Genomic DNA, 21,077 nt, shown 5'->3' with positions numbered 1-21,077 from the left:
TCACTGTTACCACACCCCGACCAACAGAGCCACTTTCATGTTCCGAGATGGCGGTTCCATAATTATTTCTCATTCTCTCATTTACCTACAGCAGGTCAAGCAAGGGCTGGAAGTCCCAGGAGAAGAGAATTTACTGGGGTTTTTTTCCTGGAATTCATATGTATTTACTAGTGATACTCAAGGGAGTTACACATTTGTATTTCCATGCTAAACCAGTAACTACTCAATCAAGTATTAAGTGCTATTTCATCCTTGGCTAACGGGACAATCCAGTGACTTTTAAAAAGTTGATGATCTTGTATTTATTTTTTTTTCCTACTTTCCTTGATACAGTCTAGTTTTACAACCATTCCCTGTATTTCAACTCCATGCAGCAGTGTGGGTAACAGACCACCTAGCAAAGCTCCAGCGTATTCTTGTAACAAAAAGTTACCCAAACAAAGCAGGCAGCAGTGATCGTAATAACTTGATATTTTTCTAGGAAATATATAAGGCTCTCTGGAGGCATACTTTAAAATACAAAATTTATTAATTAAATTTAGCTTTATTACCAGTCGTCTCTGTTCCACTTGCACCACTGTTCCCTTTTTTTTTTTTCTGTTGCAGCTGAAATAAGAACTTGCAAAATTAAAAAAGGTTCTTCCGTTCCATACATGCCAGTATTTTTTTAAATCTCAAAGTATAGCCAGATTTTTTTGCTGTCATAACATGCAGAGTCATATCATGTTCAGCTTTATATAGCAAAATACATAGCCATATTTAAACGCAACAGATAATTCCCATATTGATAACACTAATCTGCCTTGGTTTGGATAAAAAATTGCACATAGTGGTTACCACAAAAGCACCTGCATAATTAAAATAATATACTTTCACTTTTAATACAAAAATAAAATATAATGAGGATTCTAGAAAGATTTTGGTTTCAGAAACAGTTCCTTACACTAGCTTAAAAGTCATATTTCAGTTAATTTTAGATTTCCTACTCATTAAAACTTAAAGATACATTCCCTGAATTTTTTTTTTTTTTTTCTACTAAATGTTGACTCCAGCGAACAGCTCTCTAAGATCTGGCATATTGATTTCTTGTTGTGAAGTGAGCTGTTCAAGCTCCATTTAAGATTTTCATCTTGCATGTAGCCCTGAGCACATCATAGCACCATAAATTAGTTAAATTGCACATTTATCACAAATGTTATTTTAAGATACTGCGTAAATGTGATGGCTGGAAGATATACAGTATGCTGCAACAAGCCACTACTTGGGTGGGGTTAGACCAGGGTCACCTTTATACACCTGTGATTTAAAGCTCTTCTCACCCATCACAATTTCATTTTTAACCTCTTTCTTGAGGCATTTTGTTTTCTCTTGCACTTGATCTGCATATTTCTAAATAAAATACCAAATGCAAAGCAAAAGTCGGAAGTCAGATGCTTATTTTAAAATTCTGCATTTATACCTTCATGTTTGTCTAATAGGAAAAAAATTATCTTAACACAGCTAGGTTGGTGATTTGGTTAGCACTAATAGTTACCATGCCAATATACATACCAGTGTATGGATGAAAAGAACATTATTCTAGTTCACTGATTCTCTAAATTCTTTATAATGTGAAATCACATTGGTATGCCAGTCCTGGAGGTTTTGAAATGCAAGCTGAACTTTATTTTAATAAATTTGGGATATTCAGATCCTGACTAGCCATTCATTTGCAAAGTTTTGAGCACATTATAAGAAGCACATTAAAAAGTCCTTTGTGGTGCATGCTGGCAGATACGGTCATTCCCTGAATTTGTACCTGGTACATCTCACTGCACTTTCAGACCCAGGTAAGTCAGGACCAGAAATTGATTTTAACCAGATCAGGGAGGCTGCATCAGATCATCAGATCCCCTGCCTGTATTTTAAGAGTAAGTGGAAAGAACCCTGCAGACTCTGCAGTCTCTTGCTTTTACTCCCTCCCGTGTCCCAGATAACAGTACTGCGTACAGAGCTTTGAGCATTACTATTATAAGTCAATGGTGCATCTTAAAAATACATTGATTGACAATATATGCAATAATCTGCCAGTCTCCTTATGTGTGAATTTCTGGTTTGCAACCAAATACTATATTTAAGCTGTTATAATTTTCAAAAGAGGAATTCTCTGCTGTGGAGGTAAAAAGTTTGGCTGGGTTTAGACTGAGATCATGTATTTGTAAAAAAATGTGGACAGGCACCTGGGAGGCTCCGGGGAAGACTTGAGCCAGCCAGGTTCCCTTTCCTCGCTAAGTGAGGGACTCCTGGGATGGTAGAGTCAACCAGTAAAACTGCTGTGATTTTATTGCTGGAATTTGAGCTGAGGCCATAAAGACTGACACACAAATGACCTTAAAATCAGACACAAGTGTGAGCCAAAAGAGGAGGAAAAAACCCAAAGCCCTGATCCCATTCCCTTGGTCCACTTAGCAGCATTTGCTATAGAATGAACAGAACACTCCAACATATTTTTGAGACATGGTACTGGCCTTCAATATTACAGAGAAAGATGGAAAAAATGGAAAGAAAGAGGGAAAGACAAAGAGACCAAATATTCAATTATTTGCTTACTGGAAGACAGCGGATTTTTTTTTTTTAAAAAAAGAAAGGAATCTGTACATTTGACATTCAGATGGTAGTTCTCACTCAGGATGCTGAAGTGCTGTAATGGTGGGTTTGGTTCCCATGTGACCATCTCTGGACTCAGAATTCACCTGACTGGCAAAAGACATTATTTACATGCACAGTAATATAGGTGCTTGGAGATGCAAATTGTTTCCAGTGGTTTTGATGGGATGACCTGTCAACACCAGTAAAAGTCTGTCATTATCATATAAATGCTCTGGATTGTTTGTTTTTCTTTGGCATGTGTTTATTCACCTCCTCTCCCCCTCTCCACCTGCTGGGAATGCTGTCCGGCAGCAGGTAGGGCCACAAGAGGACTCCCTTCAAAACCACAAAGTTGAAGTCACCGGTCTCAGGTTCCTTCTCCTGCCATTTGGAAATGCTGGGTAGGTGGAAGGGCATTCTCTGAGCTGTGGAACACCCTCGGGTGCAGACTCTGCTCAATGCACTCAGGAGGAAGGCAGATGAGCAGTGGTGCCTGCCTGGGTCTGAACTCACAGCAAAACACCTATTTGCTTTGCCATGCACTGCTGGTAACCCCCCTCTCCACAGCCAGCCTTACCTGATGCTTAAAAGGGAGCTATAACGCTCATTTGTCTCTTCTGGGGGAAAAAAACTCTGTTAATGCAGCCTTTGAATAAGTGCTACGCTGCTCTTTAAATGCTAAAGTTCACTAAAACTCCAGTGATTTATGTGCAGCTTTTGACTGCCAGCACCTGGCAGATGAAGAAACCTACTCAAGCTTCAGTCATAAACAGATAGCATACAATTTAATTTTAATGTGCTCGTTAGTCGTAGCACATTTCAGACATAATTGTGAACGCAACACAAAATTATAGCAAAAAGACAATTTTAATGCTGCTGTAGAAAAAAAGGTTATATGAAGAGTCATATAATGGTGCTTCATTGTCAACAACAAAACAGGGCACAGAGTGCATTACAGTGTCTGTGCTGTTTACATGCCAATATTTTATACATAGATTCTCATATGGTGTCAGCTGTCAGTTACTTCTGCAAATTAACTGCCAAAAATGGAGACGAACAGAATCACTTAGTGTGCTGGTAACCACGGGTTACCTTTCATATGCCTAAAGATAAAGCTGCAGTATGGAATCTTGGGAGAATAATTAGGCAGAACAAAACAGAAAGTTACCAATTGAAATAAAAAGGCATTCTACAATAGGAAATAACAACCAAGAGCGCTTATAAATAAGTAAAAGAGGTTATATCACAGAATGCCTCATAACTTTTTAAGCAAAGTATTACAGTACAAACATTTTAAAGGCTTTATCAATGTTTAGGAAATACAGTACAAGTTTTTCAAATAGATTTAACCCTTTGAGCACTGAGTTTATTTTGAATTTTCTCTTTTTATTTTATTTTTATTTTTTTTTACTAATAAATACCTTTAAAAGTCATGTTGTGCAAAACCGTTAGAATGCATGCCAGGAATGCAGTCCGTGGCTTCTGTTTCTTCAGACAATAAAAAAAAACCAAAAAAACCAAAAAACAAAAACAATAAAACCAAACAAATGATAGCAACACTAATAAATATGTATAATTTAAACATGAACCTCTCTTAATATAGATGTACTGTAGAGCAAAACAAAGCAAAACATACTTTGCTTTAAGAATAATGTTTCTGAATACTTTATAAATGCTATCTGTGGTATCTTTTATCACATAATTTACAATGTTTGATTGTTAAAGGAAAAACAATTAGATCTAAAAAAAAATGAAATATACACTATATATAGGTACAGTTTATACCTGGAACTTATCAGGTACAAACGCCGCTGCTGCTAAAAATGCTGACAAAAAAGAAAATGGCATTAACCACAATCACATTTTCCATAAGAGATTTTGAAATCTATACAATATATACATCTATGTTTCAATGTGAAAATTATATTTTTAAATTTCAAGGTGTGAGACACCTCTGCATAAATGGAGGTTCATATTAGTAATCAGAACTAAGCTAGTAAGGGTCTAAAAAAAAAGCATATCCTTACATTTTTACCAAATTAATGCAAAAGTGCTTCAAAGTACTCAGAGGGCTAAAGATTATAGGGTGAGAAATACCAGCACACTTAGGTCACATGAAAAAGTGCACCAGAATTAGTTATAAATGCTTAATTAAACTGTCTGTTAATGCATGCAGCTTGATGCATCAGAGGGATGCACAGCAACTAAATCCAATTTACACAAAGTTCCAAACACTTACCACTGCATTTTAACCTTCATATTTTACCAGTAACAACAGCTGATTATGCACCTCTATTTAAACACTGTACAGTTATACAAAACAGTTCAGCCCAGAGCGACTCTGGAGTTAAAATAAGAACATGTGCCAAGAACTAAACAGTAGCTTTAAGGCGTCTTTGACAGTTTTCCTCAAAGCAAATTACAGTTATTTTAATCAAAAGCAAATGCTACTGCTTCTCTAACTCCGAAACATACAGAAGATGATCCTCTGGTGACTTCCCATGTGTTTTACTAAGATGAAGTTTAACAGCATGCTTGCTTGCAAAAGTCCTGTTACAAAGTTTGCACTGATAAGAAGTTCCGATATCTTCCTCTGGAGAGGACGTCACCAGTTTTTCAGACGGTGACTTTGCTTGTGCTATCTGATTGTTAATCTGTTCACTGGACAGTTTGGACAAGTCTCTTAACCTGAAACCCAGATGCGATTCAAGATGACTGATATAAGTTGAAGGAGTTCTGATCTGTGAAGCACAGTCATTACAAAAGAACACTGGGTGCCCAGTGTCCAAATTTTTAAGGAACTTAGTTCCCCCCGTCCTTCGGAGCTGGTATTTCACATTGGCCAGCCAGTGGCTAATTGTGGTCATTGAGAGTCCCGTAAACCTGGAAATGTGCATTCTTTCTTGAGGGCTCAAGTCTGACATGATGTATTTCCCCTCTGAAGTCTGCCGTAAGCTGGCTGCAAACTGGGCCTGCAATATGAGCAAGTGCTGAGGGTTCCAGTTAGACTGACGTCCCTTCCTTTTCTGAGCTGGTGTACTCTCTTCTGGTTCCTCTATTGTGGTACCATCAATGTCAGATTTCTCAGATATGCTGGAAGGTGTGGAAGATTTTGATGTGTGACTTTCTGTCAGGTTCTTCAGCATATCAGATATATCTGACAAGGCATTCTCGCGTAGCGGCGAGTTTGACATGAATGACACGACTGCAGATGTCTTTGCTGTTGTCACTGTAGATGAAGAAGATGCAGAAGATGTCGATGTGGATGACAAAAGCGCTGAACCCAAAGAGCAGCTTTTGTCACTCTTGCCTTTCGTCAAATCTATGGGTTGGTCATTGTTGACATGATAAAAATAACGGTCTAAGTGGTCTGATTTTTTGGACTGTAGAGGTGGGGTGGCCACTGCAGCCTTTTCTGCCAAACTGTTGCTCATTTTAAAAAGCATGCTCATTGGATCCAGAGCAGGCAAAGATGGCTTTGCTGCCTTGCCAAGGTGAATATTCATGACAGATTGCAGTGCACTTAATGGATTTACAAATGGCTGTTCGGGAGGGTGGTCAGTGATGATGGCTGTGCTGCTACTTAAAGAACCTACAATGGATTTCACAGGCTCTTTCCCATTTTCCACAGGTTCTACAGTTGGGCTATCTTTGCAACCATCTCTCTGAGGAACTGGGCTGTTCTGCTGGCTTTTAAAGCCACCATCATTGGGCGGCTCCATCTTAAGGGGTTCACTGACTTCACTGCTGCACGGCGAAGGCGTCGCACGCTTCAGTGGAGAGAGCTTTCCTTCGGGCTCTTTCATCTTCTCCTCCACTTTAGCCACCTTCTCAGTGACCTTCTTTACCAATTCTTCCATGGCATGAAAGTTTGTTTTTGGCACAGGTGAGGTCTGACTGCTGGGTGGAGATACTAAGGGCTGGTTTTTGGTTGGTGATACTAGTTCATTGTTTGCAAACATAGGTTTTAAGGGTGTACTCTTCCCAGATGAGCCCAACGACAGTTTCATCATATTAGGCAGCTGGTAGGCAGCATGAATGCTGGGGTAGCCACCCCAGCTCGGTGTGCCATTCTGGGCTTTGTTTATAGCTGATGTAACCGTGTTTTCTAAAGACTTCAATATATCTAATCCCCCCTTAGGGCTTTCTTCTAGGTCATTTTCAGTCAAGTAATGGTATTTTGAGGAGATATCATACTTCTCCTCATCTTCACTTGACTTCTCTTTCTCCTTCATTTTCTCATCAGCAATGACTCTTTCCTTATCTACTTCTTTTTTAATCTCAACATTTAATTTAGGGGAAACACTAGAAGGTGTGTTGGAAGGAGACGTAAAGGTGGTGGCAGCTAGTGGCACAGACTGGACCTTCTCATCTACTAAGGACGTTATTGTCGGTGTGGCTGGGGCTTCTATGATTGGTTTCCCTTTTTTCATGGCAGAGTTAGTGACTTTAATAAAATGTCCCGTCACCATCATGTGAGCCGTGAGCTCCTGCAGTGTGTCATGTGAACTTCCACACTCCATGCACTTCAGAATTTGCGATTTCCTCGCCTCAAAGTGCCAGGCGTAGCTGGCACCGTTCTGGTGACCGTAGCGGTTATTTGGTGTGATGTAGGGATTGGAATTCTTTTGAAGTGCATCATTACTGTCTGAGATTGTGGCTTTTGGTGTCCCACCCGTGGAGTCTGGAGAACTCGGAAGTTCAAGCTCCAGTGATGCTTTCTTTCTAGTAGCTGGGATAATTTTTGCTGCTACAGGTGTAACAGGTTCCTTCAGAGGCACTTTTTGGTAGTGTTTTGTTTTGATCATATGAACACTCAAATCCTGAAGAGATTCAAATGAATGACCACAGTACATACACTTTAGCACTTTCTGGGCATCTTCTTTCCCTTCCATTTCAAGCAAAGAACGTTTGCGAGGTTTGGACCATCTTTTGGGGTTATTGTTATCTGTTTCATGGTTGTCATCTCGATAATGTCCCGTTTCATTCATGTGCACTGTTAATTCTACTAAAGTATCGTAGGCAGCACTGCAGTCTTTACAGCGGAATTTACTGGCTCCAGTGAATATAGAGCCATAGAGCTTACTGCTCTGTCTGTACAGCTGGACTGTGCTAAAAAGGCTGGGTTCAGGCAGAATTCTGCTCTGAGAAACTTGCTGCAGTGTTTTGGCCATGGCAGTCTGGTGCCAGTCAAAGCTGCCGCTTCCACAACTGCTGCTGCTGCTGCTGCTACTGCTGCTGCTACCGTTGTTTTTTTCTGAAATTGGCTGGTGAAGGTTCAAATTGAGATTGGACCAGTAGGAATTGGAGAGGAAGTTATTATACACGGCCTTCATTTGTTCTAAACTGTCAGACACCGTAGAGTCTTCCAGTGGTATGGAAACCTCCTTGCTCTCTTCCTCATTTTTAATGGAGCTGCTCTCAAAGTCTGCCATGCGGTCACTTGTCTCACTGATGTGGGACTCACTGTCCATTTCCTGGCTAGAAAACTCAGCTGCTGGAGAATTTTGGTAGCTTTGGCAGTTCTTACTGAAGTCTTTCTCTGGACATGCATATTTTGCTGAAGGCTCCCCATCAACTGCATTTTCATCAGGTTCCACATCTTCTTCCACCAGCGCTGCTGCTTTTAGTTCGTCTGAAACATAGGCTATTATGAAGAGAAGAAAATACAAGTTAGTTTCTGCTCATCATACTTTTGCTTTAGCCAAAGAAGTGTACTTATTTGTAAAAATTAAACAGTTAAAATTTAGTGTTTCTTCAGAGCAAGAAAAAAATCTGCTCTTCAAACATAATTTGCCACCTTATTCTTCTCAAGGGGCAACAGCTTGAAATTAAAACTAAATTTGAAATTAATGAAGCACATTCTGGAGGTGGCATTCATTTCTAAAGTAATAAATTACTTGTATCAACCTCAGAGACAGCAGTTCCTGTCTGTCAATTAATATGTCTTATGCTTCTCCTACCCCTAATGCATTTCTTAACAGACAGATTCACAATTTAAATTAAGCAAGCATTTTTTTGCTCATTACAGTTTTGAGACTCAATCTTTAATAAATATAGAGCATAACAAACACCAAGAATTTCTACAAAGTAAAAAAATCACCAGTCAAAATAAATTTTAAAAATTAGATTTTTTAAGGTTATCATTATTAGTGGTGTCACATTTTAGAAGAGATGGTTAAATTCAAGTGATGTAACCTTTGGAAACAACTCATTCAAAGCAATTTGAGGATATTCTTTATGGGTGTACCAAATGTCCCATTCCCATTTAAACATAATCTCCTCAACAAGAAAGCCCATGCAGAATTATGTCAGGAGCTAGTTCAATGAAATTGGTATGCTGCACTCATTCTTGCTGTATAAATATATACAAGACCTTCCAGTGGACCTTACAAATGTCAAAGTGTTTGCTCTTTAGACTACTTTGTCAATATTTACTCAGCATAAGCTACACGGACACCCAACAGGGATTCTGTCTTTTTTTCCCCTCAAGTAATGCAACTGGTGATGTAAATCTAAGATACTCTTCTTGAATAGGACAGTTGGAAACTGACAGTAAACATTTATTTATTTTTTTTTCCCAAGGTGCTTCTGTGCTTCTGTTTTACATCTACTAAGTCTACCTAAGTTTTTCCTTTAGGCAAGAAAATTATGGATACATTAAAAAAAGGAATCATTAACTAATCAAAATTATCTATTTCTATATAATGCATTAATTTGCAGGAAAGCAAAAATAGAATATGACTCTCTTCAGTGGAATTTAAAATCTCTCACAAAGATAATTATAAACTGAAAAAAGTTACATTTTCAGTACACTCTGTGGTTAAAGACACCTGACATTTGACCTTCTCAGCAATACATCTGGAAAACTCAGGGTTTTTGTATCTTGAACAACCTATAGCTTGTTTCTTCAGGCAACAGTGCAGAGAAAATAGCAGTTCACACCCCAAAAAGCCCTACTTTAACCAACAGACTGAAAAAATGTAGAACATTACAGTAGGTATCACACACACAGTATTAAACCTTGCAAACTTCTTTCAGGGAAAATATGTTTAAATGTTATCAGAAAACCACAAGAGACAAAACAACTGTTAAAGTGACAATGAAATCAGGCTTTTAGTTTCACATGGAGTATTTCTTCGTTCAGTTAGGTAATACAAAATATTCACTACTGTTCTTTCACATGGATGAATGGTAGCAAATTTTCCTCCAAGCATGTAAAGTTATAATCTGATCCTCAGAACACAAGTTAAGCCTTCTAAAGAACAGATATATCACACAAGAGCAACACATAATAATGAATAAATATTTCAGTTCAGATAATTTTAATGCAGAAATTCAAGCAGCGAGGGTTCTGTTTTTAAAATTTGGGAGCACAGAGTTTGAAGAATTATGTTAAAAAATTTTATCATAATATGCTTCAAAGATGCTGGTACAAAGATCAGACTTTGGAAACAAGTATACCACTGTAACGAAATAGAGCTGTGCTGTTTTGCTCTATTTTATGGTCTTCCAAAACATTTTGAAAAAAAGTATTATCTTTTTATGTATATCAAAGACACAGCAGCAACTTGAATAAGATTCAGCATCTGTCCTTGCAAATACATGCAACAAAATCAATATGTAGAATAAAAAAAGGTGGATTTTCAGGACTTTAGCAAAGGAGACCAAAGCAGTTCAAATTACTCTCTAAAGCTGACAAATTTTGGACAACTACTGATACTGTGCAGACAACTGACTCTTGACTGCTTCTCTCTCAACCACACCAAATCCTACTGAATAAGGAATGATGGAAGGAAGAAATCATGGCATGAAACCTCTGATTTGGAAGCAAATACACCCTTTTCCTATTCCACCTTCTGGAAACATATTTTCTTTTACAACTCCTGTTTCTTTGCCTCTGTTTTGAATCTGCAGAATAATTTCCTTTTCACAAAGTAGAGAACACCCAAGGTTATCACCACGCTACCTGCCTTGAGGAGATCTCATTGTCACCTGCAGGCTGGGGTGACACAGCAAGGCACTCTGAGTGTACCTGTCCTCAGCTTTTTCTGGCTGCTGAGCACCAGTCCGAGCGTGTGCCACCCATTCCCACACCACATCACATTCCAAATCCAAGGGCTCCATCCCTGCACACCACGGAAAGCCCTCCTTGGACCCATTGCTCACCAACACAAACAGAGGGCACAGAACCAACTCCTTAATTAGTGTGTTATTCTTTACATTTTTATTTCTCTTACTGCTGAGGTCTTATGAATTTTGTTTGAACTGAAAGACTTGTCACATTCACAGCTTTTTTAGAGAGTGACTTTTACATTAGGGAAAACCTCCAGCATGCGGCTCATTTAAATGTAAATCTATTTACCTTTCATGCTTTCTTTGCCCTTTTCACCAACTATCAAGCATATTTGCGTGTTAACCAGGAGCTGCCTCCTCTATAGCTGTTCCCCTTCCTAAGCTCAAGTTGTGAAGCCAACTTGTGACATCAGTCTTTGATCCAGAAATGCAGGAAATGAGGCACAAACGACAGTGTGGAATTTAACCCAGCAATCTGCAACTTCGAAAAAATGACAGTTCCAAGGGCTCCTTCTGCTCCTTCCCCTGCAGGGAGGAGAGGAGGGATGAAACCTGGCCTAGTGGAAGGTGTCCCTGCCTCGCCACACCTCACTCAGGGGCAACAAATGGTCTGTATGAGCACAGAGGAACCTAACAGCCTCACTGCACAGAAATAAGGATAAGGAGGCCCATAGCAAAGAAGTTTCTCATTTAGTGAAGTACCTACAGGAAAAGCAAAGAGATTGTGAAAAGAGAGAATGAAATCAGGAGGAGATGGCAAAAAGGTTTTCCACTGTGATTCACTGCCTGGTGGACAGGCTGTTTATAAGAAGGACTGTCACCAGCTCATCCTTACTTAGTCATTACCCTATTAAGTAAAAAAGAAGGCAAAAAAGGCTCATAGTTTGATATTTTTCAAGTGCAGAATAAATGTTTGAACAGCAGAGCATCTGTAGAACTGTTCTTCAGTGCCTCAACAGCAAAGTCTGAGGGGAAAACAACTTTAAAGGCAATTCTAGTGGCAGAAGTTAATAAGAGTGAAGATGAAAGAAATTAGGCAGTTCTGGGTTTTGTTTTTCTGGAGAAAAAGGGAAAAAAAATCATAGCTCTCAAAAAAGTGTTTAGTTTACATCTCACAGGGCACCATAACCCACTGGAAATTGCCTGCAAATTGAGCAGTGGTGTCACTGTGACACAGTATTTGACAAAAAGTGGAAAGCTGTTGCCTGACGTGGCCCTCAAGTTTCTAGAAAAGAGGATATCAAAGGGGTTCAGAAACATCTTGCAGGTCTGTCTCTTAGAGAGGTTGAGAAGAGACAGTTCCCTCATTAATATTTGTTATAATTATTAACTAAAGTGCTAGGTAACAATGAAATTAACACATTTGATACCAACATATAACAGTAAGCTGTGGTATAATGCAATTCATTTCCACACAAGAGGGAATTACCTTCATAACTGAGATATGGATCATTTCTTTGCCAGTGGAAATAAATTGTGATCCATCACTGTCCAAAATGATCTACATATTGCACAGACAGTAATAAACTCATGTACCTGGCTGTGCACAGACACCAGGGATCCAGTGCAGGAGAGCAGAGAGCATCAGCAGCCCACGGTGTGTCCAGAGCAGGGGAAGCCCCCGTGGAGCCCCAGCAGCTGTGCCTGCCCATGGGCTCAGCAGCAGCACAGCTGCCAGAGCTGCTCCTCAGCAGAAACACCATCAGCACTGCATGGCTGTCATCCCCTCCATGGCAACATCCCCCAGGGAATGGCTGGACACACACCTCCTTGAGATTGTTTGCAAACACAAGATTTTTTTTATATTTTACTGCTCTCCAAAACCTTATTATATGCACAATTTCCCCCTCATTTCCTGAAAAATGTAGCTGAGACCATATATTTTGGCTTGGATGTATCCAAATATTTCATTTCAATACTTTTGAAATTTCTTGGTTTAATTATGTTTTTTCTTGCCAAAAATTTTTCTTTTGTTTTAATTAGTTCACTGGGGGTATATTTAAACTAGTATATACGCTGTTTGCTTGAGAAGGAACAAAACATTCCAATATTCTTCTCATATGAAAAAAACTCAGCTACAAAATTTTATCAAAACCACTCAGTTCCTTGGAAATATTTTTCTTTAACCAAATGGCATTTTATTAAAAAAAAAAAAAAGTCATCTTTGTCATGCATCATTCAAAATCATCAGGTAATACTAAGGGTCTTCTTCCAAACCATTTAATTTTGAGTTCACTGAGAAAAGAAACTTCTCAATCCTTAAAGAACATGAGCCCGTCTACATTTCACACCTGAAAAAAAAATAGCAGAATGGGACCAGGAGCAGAAATGCTCCTGATGCTTAAAGGATCAATATTATATTCCCAGTAAAAAAAGAAACAGGGGAAAAGAATCATATTAGGTCATAAAGTGGAGCAGAGTGGGACTCTGCCAGAGAAAGTCCCTCTGCACCCTGACCGTCACTCCCCATCCCATGGCACTGCACAAGAGGTGGCTCCTGTCACTGCCCCTGCTGCTGGCACAGCAGTGCACAGCTTTTTCCTAAATACTTGTTCCATTCTGTTTTAAATCAGACACCAGCCACCTGAGAAATTAACAAAATATTTTTTCAATATTTAAGAAATCTTTGGAAAAAAACCTCAGGGTCCCTGGTTTTGGTGGGACCATTTGGAGTCAAGAGGCGGCTCAGTCCCAACACCAGTGCAGAGAAAGCCAAGAGAGGAACAGCAGCATGGAGATGATCTGACTCTGCCAATGAACCTGATTCACAAAATTAATGAGCAGAGGCAAGAGAAAACCAGCTCAGTGCATGGAGTCAATCAAAGACCTAATGCAAATGAAGGCATATAAAAGAGTTATATTAGTCTGTTAGAAAACTCCCACTCCACAGGCCTTCCACTCACAGCAAGAAAGGCAAACATTTCACCCACAACATGAGCTATTTCTATACTGAGACTAACTGATAATTCCCATGTAACTGAAATTGTATTTGAGACTTCACTCCTTGGCAGAGATGCTGGCACATTCCTCATTAGGCAGTCAGGATGGGAGGCAGGAGTGACTGCCCTGTTTACAAGAGTGGCAAATGACAACAGTCCCTAAACGGGCATGGCAATACTGATTACCCAGCACCTTGACAGGGACATTATTCCTGTTAGAAAGGTCAAAGGTTCTGTTTCAGAGAGACAAGACTGTCTATTATGGGAGAGAAATGTTATTTCCAAGTGAAGAGGTCAGCACTTCTCTCGCACGTCGGCTCAAGTCCCTGGTACCTCGCACCGGAGCGTGAGCCTACTGCAAGACGGATTATTCTGCCCACTGGCAAGGTCAAGAATATTAATTTTGAACATGTTAATTTGATGTGATGTGCATGATTAATGCTTGTTTAGCTGGATTTTTTTGTATGTTGATAAATCTGCAGCCTTTTCATGCCGTTGAGGGTGTAGGATTAGGTCACTGGGAAGTGGTGTGGATGGATGTGACATAGGATGCCAATCCAATGGGTGGCTATCATTAGGCACTAAAAACTTTGAAGTGTACTTTGTTTGTTCCTTCATGAAAATACTGCAGCTGTCTGCCACAGAGAGCTCAGAAATAGGCCAGAGGAAGCTAGCCAGCTGCTCTGATTCAGCATCCTGGACTGGCATTACATTTGGAGAGACTTCAGAGAGGCCAAAGCAACTGTAAGTGTTAAGAGATGAGAATTACATGGACAAGGACACACAGTGAAGAGATGATAACAAGGAATCAGTTTATATGTCATTATAGTGTGGGCCACCTAAGCACAGAGCAAAGCAATTTTACATCAGGCACCTTTTCCTCATGGCACTGTATTCCAAACTCCCCTGGGTTTTATAGTTTAAAGGAAGTTTTTGGTAGTTTAAAGGAATGTGCAGGACTCAGGTGTCCAGTTCACATTAGACTTTACGGTGCCACAAGAAATGTGTCATACAGGCCACTCACAAATGCAGAGAGAAAGCATTCAAAAACTGCTACCAATTCTGATAAGGGAGGCATACATTTTTCTGAAACCAAACACTATTTAGATGTTTTTAAATGACCAAGTGAAAACCTCACATTTAGGTATTATCTCCTTCACTAAATATACACCTGGAAAAGCAGCATACCCTAATATGAAATGATGGCTTAGAAACAACTTGGCACTACTGGACAGCATCATTTAACTGAGGTGCTCAAGAGCTTCAATGAGTGCTTTATTTTTCACATCAGCCCTGTGGAAGAAACATTCTTATCCACAGTTTACAGCTGGAAACCTGGAAAGAAGTTAAAAGTTAATTGTCTGGTGCTAGACAAGAAGACAAGTGAAGGAGCCTGTTACTCCTCTAGGTTAATATATATAATTCAGCTATTTACACTAAACATGGGAAGATGACTTAAGTTTGTTCTGCTCCCGTGTTTCCTCACAGTGTGTTTATGTGAATACAATATATGTGTATAATTGAAAATAATTGCCAGTTTTCAGCTGAAACAATTATTTCACCCAGTGAAATACCCACAGGTGCACATACTCAGCACAACCCAGAGCCTGTGGTTACAGATCTCCTCTGAGCCAAGCTGCTGGGGTCCAGCGAATGCTGAACCTGCAGACTGCCAGCACACTTCTTTTCACAGTGGGGGAAATAGGGAAGGTTTCTGAAGTATTGTCACAACTGTCCTCTGAGGAGCTCTGTGCTCCCAGCACACAGCAGGGCTCAGGCACACCGTGACACCCACTCTGCCAGACCTGCGCTGGAGATGGAACGTGATGGATTCTGCCTCCCTCCCCCAGAACTGCACCCTGCCTTGACTGCTCCCTGGGGCCTAAACTCCCTGAATTCAATGTGCTGAGCAGGGTTTTTCTAAAACCTGCTCAAATTACCCACCCTTGAAACACAACAGCACTGTTTTCTGATGTGGAGAGGAGCACCTGATCCCATCACACTGCAGTGTGCTCTTCTATGGGGAGGGTTGCACAGGGATTAGTCTGAATTCTGTCTCACTTGAAGAGTTCACCTGCCACCCTCTACAAGAGTTTTTTGACAAGAAGGGATCTAAATATTAAAAAGCTTTGGTTGAGAACCCAAGGTCCAAGTTACTCAAACATATAATGATCAAAATTATATTGATCTCTAGAGACTTTCTTCAGGTATCATTCTTGTACAGTCAGGAGTGAATGACGTGCTTAGGAGAAACTTCACTAGAACAAGAGCTCAGAGCCTTTCTGGCCAGCAAGTGCAGACTTTTAAGGGCTTGGTCACAGACACAGAGTACAACTGACTGCCTAAAGCACCACAGCTCATGTTCCAGTGTGTGTGCCCATAGCTGGTTACCAGAAGCAAGGCAAGGCTGACAGTAATCCAGTGGAAAGGCTGAGAAAGGTTATTGGCTGTCACAGTGACGGACCTTTCTTACCATGGTATTTTTTGGAATCCATCTCCTTTCCCCTTTGCACTCTGGGGCAGTAGAGATTTGAACAGCTCCTGTGAGCATATGCCTGGAATTTCTGGCTGACCCTGCTGAAAAAGGAGGAAAAAAACCTCCTTGGCCTCCCTGCCACCATATAACCAGCCTTTACAAGCACCACTTGGACCAGACCAAGTTGCCAAATGAGCAACAGAGACTGGGAGCAGCCAGTGGGAATTTCCACCTGCTCCTCAGTTTGATTCAGTGATCCCATTTCATCAATATTCCTGTAGTACCCTCCTCTTCCTCCCCTCCCCACCCTTCCACCTTCCCCAGGAATGGCTGCTCTTCCTCCAAGTGCACCAAAGCTACAAGTGAACACCATTCCAAGGAGCATGAAGTTCCTCATGGCCCATGGGGTAGTTGAGGGTCAGCTACCCAGCCACTAAAGAGAAACACCACCAGGAATTGGGGAACCAGGCACAGACTGGTGCAGTATCAGCTCACAAGCAATTCAAAAATTTCACATAAACTTCACAAATTCAATGACCAAGCGCATTGCTAACAGGAAAAACCTCTGCCTATATTTGCTGTATAAATTATTCAGCATGAATAAATGTGATCCACTCTGAAGTTAGGCAAAAGTGGATTTTCCTTGGTTTCCAAGGCAGTTGCTTGGTGTGAAGTACTACAGACTTGCTGGAGTCCCACTCCATACGAGCACACGTGACAGTGGGAGTCAGTGAAATAGGATTTCAGCAGCAGAGAAAAAAGCTTCATGTTATGTTTGACCCTAACTGTTCTTTGGACTCTACAGAATTTTTCTAAGCACAGAATTATTATTTCCTCAAATAGACAAAAACATTTACCAGAACACTCAAAGGGGAAAAAAAAAAAAAAAAGTTTGTTTTGGGGGTTGTTTTCTTTTTTAGTTAAAAATCACTATCCACATCCTGGCAAGACTAAGCCAAATTCTCTGTATGAATTGGTATCAAAATACAGAGTGACACAATCTCTGCTTGATACCAGACATTTGGGTGGCATCTTTTAATCACTGAAAAGCACACAGGGCATTCCACAAGCTAATACAAGATTCACAGCCAACTCTGGGATAAGCAGCCATGAGCATAGAAGTTCTCAATATGGCTCTAATAGCTCGTAATTATTATAATCCTTCACTGAGCAAACAGATGTTGTAAGGGAACTTCAGTTTCTTCAAATGCAGTAATCAAACCATTCTGTTTCTGCCCTGCCTCTGCTCAGTAAATGCTTTGTATAGTGGAGTGGAAATAGCAAATGTAGTGACAAAATGACCATTTAATTGTCACAGAAATCTGTTTCTGAACAAAACCGATGTTGTCATTTCTCTATATGCACATTTCTCAGTCTTCTGATTACTGTTTAGCCTTTTTTTTTACACCAAGGAAAAATCTTGCACCTTACTTTCTGTAATCTTCCCACATATTTGGTTGCTCCTAATTTGTCCACATCTTTCAAGTTTTACAGTAACTAGAATTTGGTTCTGTTTTGTGTTTAGCTGTACTAATATTAATACACATCTCTGGAGCTGCCAACTACACTGCAGAATTTTTAAAAATGAAGCTTCACCTAAAACGCTTCAGTACATTACAGCGAGTCATTCTCCTTGGTGATTTATTTGTAAATAATCATGACTACTTAAGACGTTCAAAATGTACCAAAAGACCTTCAGCCAAAATGATCCTTCATTTTGTTGCAAACTTGCATCTCCCATTGAAGCCCTTTCTACGGAGGTTTCAATAGCTATTTTGGCTGCACTGCCTCCTTACAATAAACTCTATACATCTGTATGAATGGTATAGTAGAAATCCAAATGATTTCAATCACAATTTCAGCTATTGTGAACTTGTGCTTATAATGAAGTTCCTCTATTAAGAAAGGAGCTCAGTGTGGGCCAACAAAGCTTTGTGTCCTTTCACAGTTGCTATTCAGCCCTCATTTAAGAAAAACAACTATTGACTGCAATATGAATCTTAGGACTTGAAACAAGCAGAGATTCTCAGGATTACCTCTACAAGATGGCCCCAGCTTGTTTTGTATGTGGAGCAAAAAGAAGCATTGAATATTCATTTCACTCATTTGCTAACTATACTAATATACACTGTGGTAAATGAGTCTCTATCTACCAGTACCAATTGAACAGAAGGGTATTTGAATAGGTGGGGTTTGCTATAATGCCACACTAAGATAATGTGCTAGAAACAAATGGTTCACTGATTCCTGAATAGAAAATTTGCTGGAAAACCCTGAGAACTAGGAGACGAGGGGGAGGGGATTAAAATGTCGCTTCAGAGCCACCAACCAAACTCCTGTCATTTTTAAAAGATGTTCCTGGGGCACAGTATGAATAGTTTATAGCCATGATTGTGAACATTCAATGTCATATAAGAAAAGACACTTGTCAAGAGCCTTTCCCTTACCAGCACCCTCATCATGACCTGTGTTAATGAAGTTAATTGAATTTAAGATCAATAATGGTTAATTATTGCAATTTGACATTCTGAGATAAATGGCTTTAAGACAGAGAAATGTGTGTGTATGTGAATTCTCTCCAAAGAAGGTGAACACATTACAGCCTAAGAGGGATCACACAGTCCTTCCATTGATCCTGGTACAATCTGATCGACCTAATCCTCTGATGAATGTGGGCTTTTCACAGCTACAAGTAAATGTTCTACAAGACTACTCTAACCCTTGTCACTGACCAAATCTATATGAGCTGTACACTAGAAATCTATTGAGATAGATTAAAGAACTGCTGTAGAAACAAGAGATGCTTCAATAAAGATGAAGGTTTATTATATTGACTATTAATGTTACATGCAGTATGTAATTATGAATGCTTATGGATCATAAGAGTTTAATTTTGGTCAGTCAGATGTAAATGGACATAACTGAACAATAGTATTAAAATAAAAAAGTAACAGACAAAAAAAAATACAACAAGCATGTTGAATTTGATGACTTAAGAGTGAATGCTCAATAAGAGAGAGATTTTAAAATCATCCTTGAAATGTGCATGAAAATGCTCACAGACAGGTATTTATTTCACTCATCAACCTACTTCATTTAGGGTTTTTTAAGTTTACTTTCACAATAGTTCCTCAACAGGAAGACGTTTTTCAAACGTGTTAGTAATGATATTCTTACATGCATACTGAACAAGTTAAATGACCACTTACAAGATTTATAATGACAAAGTAAATGTCAAGGAAAAAGTATTACTGATTGCAGAGCACTGACAATAAAAAGCAGCTGAAGAGTTCTGTCAAAATGTAAGATTATGCAAAAACACTATTGAGAACACTGCTAATCATCTGCTCTTGTCAATTACTTGAAGGGTATCTGACAGCATATTTACATTAAACACATTTCAGTAGTGAAATCCTTAATGCTGTATCAGAATATTTTCATTATCATTAGAAATCCTTTAAAAGTCCTTTTGCAGCAGAGCATTGTAACAGCAGTGATGTAATATCTCTCTCTGTATCAGGTAGGGGTTTCTACTTCATGCTATTACAGCTACATAACATTTGAAATAATATAACCAAAGACTGAATATACATGTAAGATGGCAATCTCCCTCTTCCTGTATTCAGTGTAGGTATTTTCAAGTAACAGCTCTGCAGGAGTCTCAAACTAAAGGCAAACTGATGATCTGTCTTTGTCTGGCCATTCTTTTAGCCTTTTACTACTCCTGTGACTGTACTTTGTCATGGCAAAGGACATTATCAAGCAGACATTTTTTTCTAAATCTCTGATTGTGACTTGCAATTCAGCTGCTTTAAGAGGAGATACATTAGCTACCAATGCCTTTCACCTGCTGGAGAAACTTATTTTAGTTATGTCTGTCTTATACTTCATGGAACCCTTCCTCCAAAATAGAGAAATAAATGAAATGTAATGAAAATGAAATGTTGATCCTTTCCATGCTTCAGCAGGCGTTACTAAAAAAGCACACATAACCCTGTTTGATGTGTAAAACAGTAAGCATGCATAAAAATGGACAGAGCGGAAGCGTGAGCTGCCTTTCAGGAGGAATTCATCCGGGCTTAGATGGAAAAGAAGCAAAATAAGCTCCGATCATAACTTGCAGGATCAATTTATGGTTTTTCCACCACTTTTGTTGCACACAGCTTACCTAAATTCAGTTTGTAAAAAAGGGGAGCAGAGTCCTGATCCTCCCAGCGCTTCCGAAGCACCACGGGTTTTCAGACAAAACACCACAAAGTAAAACTAAGCTGGCAGAAAGCTGGGGGTCTGGGTCAGCTTCTGTCCTGATTCAGACCGTAGAGGAAAGGGGCACCACTTGTCACTCTTGTCCCCTCTGCAGTCAAGGCCAAGGGTTCTGTAGTAAGGCAGCCCATGTGTGGGGCCAGTTCGGTGTGCCAGGCACACTCACATGCACACACCTGCGCTGGCAGGGCAGCAGCCAGGCTCCTGTGCTGCCCTTCCAAACCTGAGGAAGGTGGAGGCAGCTCTTTGGCCCTGCCCTGCCCCTGCCAGCAGCACCAGTCCCTGTGCCATGCTCTGCACACACTGAACCCTGCCCAAGCTGCCAACAGAGATCCCTGCCTGCCCTCCACACTGCGGCCATGCCTGGCCAGCTGCACTCAGGCACCACCAGCAGCACTGGCAAATCGCTTTTCCCCATGTAATGATGGTCCAGCCCCGCTCTGCTCTGTCCAGGGAAAGTCTTCCACTCCTTCCCAAGCCAGCACCTCCAGGTTCTGAGGAAGGAGCCTACAAAGCAGTGCTCCAATGGGACAGTCACAGCTCGGCTGAATCAAGATAGTCTCGTAAAATTATGTCTTTTTCATGCAAAATGCATCACTTTCTCCAGGAGATGTGGGGATGTTTTTCTCCCCAAGTGAACAAGAAAAATCCTGATTCCCAAGACAAGAGCTAACTCTACGTGCCACGCTGCAGCC

At 40.1% G+C, this 21,077-nt stretch overlaps 1 protein-coding gene across 2 annotated transcripts in view; it reads right to left on the bottom strand.

The window, feature by feature from the left end:
* Window positions 1–1,950: 1,950 nt before the first annotated feature.
* Window positions 1,951–21,077, bottom strand: part of TSHZ3 (teashirt zinc finger homeobox 3) — a 65,789-nt gene continuing 46,662 nt past the window's right edge. For both annotated transcript variants that reach the window (XM_058846182.1, XM_058846181.1), the window contains exon 3: window positions 1,951–8,275. In XM_058846182.1, the coding sequence (XP_058702165.1) occupies window positions 5,076–8,275 (3,200 nt within the window). In that variant the 3' untranslated portion in view covers window positions 1,951–5,075. The remainder of the gene's footprint in view (window positions 8,276–21,077) is intronic.

The sequence above is a fragment of the Poecile atricapillus genome, chromosome 10 (assembly GCF_030490865.1).
Source record: "Poecile atricapillus isolate bPoeAtr1 chromosome 10, bPoeAtr1.hap1, whole genome shotgun sequence".
In the NCBI taxonomy this organism is placed as follows: domain Eukaryota; kingdom Metazoa; phylum Chordata; class Aves; order Passeriformes; family Paridae; genus Poecile; species Poecile atricapillus.
The sequence above is the reverse complement of the archived record's forward strand: the minus strand, read 5'-3'. Positions and strand labels throughout refer to the sequence as shown.